Source organism: Epinephelus lanceolatus, chromosome 12, assembly GCF_041903045.1.
Source record: "Epinephelus lanceolatus isolate andai-2023 chromosome 12, ASM4190304v1, whole genome shotgun sequence".
Taxonomy (NCBI): domain Eukaryota; kingdom Metazoa; phylum Chordata; class Actinopteri; order Perciformes; family Serranidae; genus Epinephelus; species Epinephelus lanceolatus.
Window position 1 is genome coordinate 13,045,878 of NC_135745.1, and position 6,924 is coordinate 13,052,801.

The 6,924-nt window shown below is 46.4% G+C and overlaps 1 protein-coding gene across 1 annotated transcript; it reads right to left on the bottom strand.

Moving 5' to 3' along the window:
- Positions 1 to 532: 532 nt before the first annotated feature.
- On the bottom strand, positions 533 to 6,719 carry LOC117272003 (Krueppel-like factor 6). Its single transcript, XM_033650645.2, has 4 exons — positions 6,399 to 6,719; positions 3,539 to 4,109; positions 2,259 to 2,382; positions 533 to 1,164 (listed from the first exon to the last, which is right to left on the bottom strand). Exons 1-4 carry the CDS (start codon positions 6,498 to 6,500, stop codon positions 1,113 to 1,115), a joined length of 849 nt encoding a protein of 282 aa, XP_033506536.2. The 5' UTR covers positions 6,501 to 6,719; the 3' UTR covers positions 533 to 1,112.
- Between the last annotated feature and the right edge of the window lie 205 nt (positions 6,720 to 6,924).

Here is a 6,924-nt window from a genome sequence, read left to right on the forward strand (position 1 = left end):
AAAGAGAAGAGCAAAAGTGAAGAAAAAGGAACAAAAATCCCATGATCAAGACAGTTGCTAAGCAATAGTGGTATCCCCAACTTATCAAGAAAATAAAAACCAAAATGACTGCCTTATGTGTTTTGTACAATACTATGATATTGAGTAATATGAAGGTAGCTGCTCTCGAATGGAATTTTGTTGTCCTATAAGCAAACAGGTGAGCAACACATCCCCAGATCCCATGCAACTTCTGTTATAATGGCAATAACTGCTTGTGTACAACCACTGTTTTTTTGTTTTTGTTTTTTAAGATACAGAGCTTACACAATGGACAACAAAATGAGCTTTATAGCGTGTATGTTTTGAGACAGGCTACGTAATACATTGCACATTTAATAGCTGCACTAAACAAAACGACCTCCCGTGTTTGAATAGGGAGCTGTAGTTCCACCTCCGGACAGAAAGGGGGCGCTTTCTAGCACATCAGCTCCACAAAACAAGCCCCTATTCCCCTCCACAGCCAATAAACTCAATCAGCACAGACAGAACCCTTTTTTTTTTTGCTTGCATTCATTCTCAGTGAGACCACAGATATCCCCCCCTAAAACCTCCCTCGCATAACATCACACCCTCCACGTCATTCACTCGCAGTTCCACAATGCAAGCTCCATCCGCTCCATAAAGCCAGCACAGGCATCCAGTCACAGGCACTCACAGTCCCCATGCGCACAGGCAAACACACTGTCATTAGAGGAACAGAACCCCCGCAGGAGTCCCATAATCCTCCAGGAAAAAAGCATTGAACACCATACAGAAGAGTCTCTTCCCATCTTCTCCAGCCCAGATTTTTCCCGGTTTTAAACTCTTTTTTTTTTCTCAAGTCTCTCCCCGCCCCCCCGCCCCCCCACACTTCTCCGTAAAAAGCCTTTCAAGAGCAATCTCCACAGCGAGGTGTTGGAGGCACTAAGTATGGTGCAAATAATAGCCTGCGTTGCTTCATGTTTTTCCACTGACTGGAACACGGCGGTGCCCCTGTTAACGCTTCCAGGACACACCGGCCTCGCTGATCCCCCACAGGTCAGGACAATCAACTGGAATCATCCCTCAGAGATCTCGACATGGAGGCCATCTTAGATGTGCCTCTTCATGTGCAGTGCCAGGTGGTCAGAACGGGAGAAACACCTGAGAAGGGAAAACAGAAAGAAGATTTAGCTGTTGGATTTAAAGGAACTGTATAGAACATTAACATTACAACAAACCACTATTTGCTATGTTAAGATATAGTGGAGTAATGGCGTCCTTAGAAGAGAATGAAATCACGCTCCCTTTGTGAGTGCTGTAATCTGAGCTTCTCTGTTCTTTGTTGTGGTAGACGGTCCGGCTAAGCGTGCATGTCAGTGCATGTGAGTCCCTGTGTGTGTATCCCATTGGATGGCTAATCACCGCTAACACTGTTGGCTCTGTCAGCGCTGTTGCCATTGTTAGCACTGTTCCTGCTGTTAGCACCATTAGCACTTAGCTGGCGACTCAACCACCTCCACGTTAAGAGCTGTGTGCAGACAATCCTGGCCCAGATTCTGAATCATAGATTCATTTACAGCTCCTTTAAGAATTAAAATGTTTTATATAACTACATTGTTTTCTTTTATCTAGACATATTGTGAGTAGAGAACAGTAAATAAAGTTATTTCAACTTAAGTTGCCTGTCACAAGAATCGGAAAACATGCTGTTTTTCAGAGCATTCACGTTTGTTGGCATTTCGGTAGTTAGGTGTCGGAAATTTCTGATTTCTTCTTTGGCGAATAATATAGGTTTGTCCAATGCCAATATCTGTCATTACAAGAGCTACCTAAGTGATAATAAAGCTCCGCTGGCTCACTGAGATGTTGCCCTTTCTTACTCTCTCACAACACCTTCTGGCTTCTGCTCATTAGCGATCCCCATTCAACCCTTCGCTCATCTCTTTGTACTCAACTCTATTTTCATCCACCCCATTGAACTCAACCCCATTCCATCAGTCTGTCCTTGACCCTCACTCACCCCTCCACCTAACATGTCATTTCCATCAACTAATTCACATACATAAGTGGTGGTCTTTATCAGTGAATGAGAGCTTAGCACTAAAGGTAAAGGGAAGGAGATTACAGCTTCAGTGTGATGTTGGAAGTTAATATTCTAAAAGGCGGCGTGAAATCAAACACTTTGCTCAAGAGACATTACTTGTTGGAGGTCGCCCAGGTTACGTGACCATTTACTGACTTCCCAGCGCTCTCACCTGTCGCAATGACTGCATTTGAATGGCTTTGCTCCAGTGTGCTTCCTGAAGTGTCTGGTAAGTTCATCGCTTCGTGCAAAGCGCCACTCGCAGCCCTCCCATGAACACCTGTAGGGCTTCTCACCTGTGAATATCACCATGGGATGAAAAAATTAGCCTTTATCAGGAAGAACATTCTTTGTCACAAGGTGTTGAAAGATTCCAAAAACACTTTTTGTCCTTTAGAAAATCCTCAAAAACCTGTTTTATGAGAGTTCACCTTTCAATGGGTTTGCAGACATGATGGTATTTTGTCAAGTAACCTTTTTATCTCTTTGTGACCCTAGGACACATTTTGAGCTATCAATCACAATGTCAGAATATCTGAAGTTTATACATGTGGCCAATATTTACAGTTCTTACTTATCCCCGAGGTTTTACAATGCTGATTTCAGAGGAAATATGAGCCTGTACAAGCAGGCGCTAAGCAGATTGAGCTGACTACTGTAAGCTGAAGAGAAAAACAACCTCGTGCCTTGTGGGTCTTGAGGGCTGTGGTATGCAGCTTTAAGGAGCTGCTCGAGTAGACGGCTTATGTAATGGGGGCGAGCTGCAGGAAAAAATAGAGCCTGTTTTTAATGGTCCTGAAGGCCATTAACCATGTGGCTAACATGGTCAGTGAGGGATGCCAGGAATGTGACTTCCTCCGTTAATGGGCAGCACAGCTGTAAACAGCCTGGCAGAGGTCAAAGGTGACTCTGGAAACTGGTCACATTTGAACCTCGGAAGAAATGCTGCAAATGTCAGATTCCCATATTCTTCTTCTTTTTTCTCTCTCTTGTATGACTGTAAAGTGAAGGCACACGGGAGTCTTTTTCCCATGGTGAAATCTGAGAACTGTTGATTTGTTTTCAGGATCCACATCCTCTGGGTGCTGCTCGGCCACAAAGGAACATCCCTCCCCCTCCCGCCTCTCGCTCTCTGTCTCCCTTCCCCCTGCATGAAGTCATGTTCCTCTGTGTGAATTAGGTCACAGTTGAGGGCATTCCTCCTGACAAACTATTCAAAGTATGTGGGAGTGTTTTTCAGCACTTCACGCAAGAAATCAACATCTAAGTTGATTGTGCTTGCACTTTCCTGTGGTTTGCACTCTTCAGATGAGTTTTGTTTACTTTGCAAAAAAGTTTAAAAACCTGATGTCATAACTTGTCAGGGCAGTACCCCCCCCCCCCCCCAGCGAGTTTGCACTCGTGACATTTGCATAGCGGTGATAAAAACATCTCACTGTCAAGTATCTTTACCTGTATGCGTGCGCTGGTGTGCTTTGAGGTGCGAGCTCTTGGTGTACACCTTCCTGCATCCGTTGAAGTGACACCTGTGCACCCGCCTCCTGCCGTCAGGCGATGCCTCCCCACTGGTCAGCCCCGACCTCTCTATGCCCCCAGTCCTAATTTTCCCAGGTGAGTGCAGCACAGTCTGTATCCCACTCCACACCTGGGCAACAGAGCCCTCTTTCCCCAGCTCAGGTGAGGACGGGGGTGTGCTGATGATGGCGGAGCCCAGGTCTTCGCCACCGTCTCCCAGAATGTCAGCCAAAGAGCTGGAGGAGAAGTCGAGAGTAGGGGAGAGCTCCTCGGAGCTGTCCGAGGCCTCGCTGCTGGCGTCGGAGTTGAAGCCGCCGGCGTCGAGGTGCTGGCTGTCCTGATTGTCTTCCTCCTCCTTGATGTGGGGGATCTTTGGGTCCGACTCGTTTGACTTGTCCCCGCAGGCGAGCATCAGCTTGCTCCACAGGTCCTCCTGGCTCTCAAATTTGAGGTCGGTGGCCGAGACGTAGGGCTCGCTCTGGAGATACCTTTCAAGCTCAAGGCATGTCTGTGTGGAGGAAAGACGAGATAGCAGTGAGTTTATGGGTGCTCAGGGCCTGAGGCCTGTAACACAACGCTCCCCTTCAACAGGAAAGTCCCTAAAACACCAAAAACAACAAGCACAAACTCCTCTCTACGCTGTGTGTATTCTTAGCGGCAGCAGCAGGAGGGGGAAATGCTGTGACACTGTAACACTACTGGCCCTGCTTCCTTCCTGCCTGCAGGAATGAGGCAAGACACAATGTCCTATGCAGAGGATAGACAAGTACATTCTCTGAGGCCACGTCAGGGAAGATTACAAGCACCGCATTTCCTTCTGAGAGCATGCAAGAACAAGGTGCTTTTACCCGCGAACGCTTGCACGGTTGCGTGAGTGTGTACGCGGGTGCGTGTAGGTGTGTGTTGGGGTCGGTCATGAAATTTACATATGCTACAGAGCCCCCCATCGGGTTAGAGAAGTGCTTGTAGATCTTTTAAATCTATCAATTATTCAACATAATGTGGATTTAATAATGCATTTGGAGGCATCGCTAGAAATAACATAGCACACCAGGGACCGAGAGGAGGGAGGTCTGGTTCACGGGGGTCCATAAAAAGCCTGGCATGAATACTGCAAGAGCCGCTGTGGATTGTGGGCTTATTTTCTTTGAAAAGGAAGCGAGAGAGCACTTCCTCAACCCCGCTGCAGTCAGTGAGCACAGGCCAGATACGAGGGCTGCTAACAGGCCTGTGCAGTTTCCTAATGGAGCAGATTACAATTTGAAGCAAAATTTCATTATATTAGAACTGAATCGAGCAGCGGTGCCCACAGCTTGAGGTCACACGATAAATCTGAAGGGCTGCAAGATGATTAACAAGTAACAAAATCTCCTACAAAATATTTTTCTGTCTTTTTCAAATCTTATTTCAAAGTGAGATAGTGGTGAGTTTGACCTCTTCCAGCTGCTTAAATATCAAAATAAGACTATAGAAAGGGGGATATCCCTCTTTGGCTGCTCATAAGTCAGTGGTGCATGCAACATAGAGCATGTGTACATCAGTGGGCTATTTCCAAAGCGTGCAGACTCAGAAGTAACCTTGATGCATTTTATAGAAACATCAAAGCAACAAAAGGATAAGCAGCAACAATATTAGACTATATAGCAATATCATAACGGTTTAAAAACTTTGATAAAGAATGGTAGGGTGTTAATAAATCATATACTTAAACTCAGGAACAGATCTGAGGTAGGGAAATGTCACTTCAAGTTATCACAACTACACTTTATGTCTAAAATAGGACTGTAGTGGGAACATCGTAGTAATTTGGTAATGAGAGAGAGTGCATTCAAGGCAAATGTTTCTCGTCAGCAGTGCTGGATAAATCCCAGGCGAGCTTTAAATGCCTGGGAGGGCGACTTGGCCCGAAGCCCGAGGAGATCTGATAGACGGAGAGATAGAAGACTGAAGCGTGCTGCCAATTCATTTCATTTCCCAACCCGAACAAGAAGCGACTTTCGCCCTCCCCTCGTTTCCAGTGTAAAACTCCACTGCTCTGTCATCCAGGGGCCGCTTTGTCGAGCCAAATTGGAATAGAAATCAGTCTCTCTCTCTCTTTCTCTGTCAGTCTGTCACTCTCTCATTCGCGTGTGTGTGTGTGTGTGTGTGTGTGTGTGTGTGTGACAGCGAGCAAGAGCGAGCGAGACGAGAGGAGAGGTAGAGAGAGAGAGAGTGTGGAAAGAGAGGAGAGGAGGAGGAGATACGCGCAAAGACGCACGGATCGCCGTTCAGTCGCTAAATCTGCAGCGCAGTTTTTATTTTATCACGAGCCGATGTGCCTCTACAAGCTGCGTGCATGAGCCGAAAATATCTGCAACAATATTTTCAACAGCAAACCTCACCAGAGAAACATCTATTATAATGCTGAAAGCGGATTAAAACTACAAGTCAGTTCAAAGGATATTATGGTAATAAGAAATCAAAATAGTTCCACTGAGTACAACAAGGTACCAAAAAGTCACAGTTAGAGCATATGGAAATTTCATAGGAATGTTGAAGAGATGTGTCATTAAGGGAACTTGCATCACTTCCCCCAAAAAAAAGCATGCAAGGCGACTTTTAACAGGGGAATTGATATTATAACTGTTGCACTGAATCAAACGTGGAGCTACATAAACAACGTTGACATTTGCACGTCTGCGCGCAGCTGTCACTGGAGCGCAAGTTTCCCGAAATCGACCCACATTCCTCGCACCTCTAAATGAACCAATCGCACGGGACGATCTGTCAAGCTCAGATGGAGGGAATGCCTCCTTACCTGCTGCCAGTACTCTTCCAGAGATGGTAAAGCTGAAAAGTATCCGGTGTCGTGCACAATTTGGAGCTCCTGGAAGATGCTACACATAGGGATGACATCCATTTCACTCCTAAGATGCAGCCACAAGTAGAAGCGAATTCAAGCTTGTAGAGAAAACGAAGCTTGTCGTGGTTAAAGAGAAGCTGGAGTCTTGGCTGTATTTGCATGTATGATAGTCTGAAGTCGTGCGCTTCGAGTGGAGGTTTTGAGCGTGTGACGCACCGAGAGCGCACAACACTGAACTCTCCAAAAGTCCGTCAGCGCACTGTAAACTTCCCCCCCGATTCAAAATTACAGACAAACCCACCCCCATGTGATTACATTACGTTTCGGCACGTCTGCCAATGGGCTCGCAGGAGCGCACCACCCGCCTACCAGGCCACCTCTGGCCAATGCTGAGCCAGAGCCGACTCATCCTGTCTGTTGTGGTTGGTGCGCGGTCCGAAGCGTCTCCGGCTCCCATTGGGCTAAATCAGCGCTATTTTTA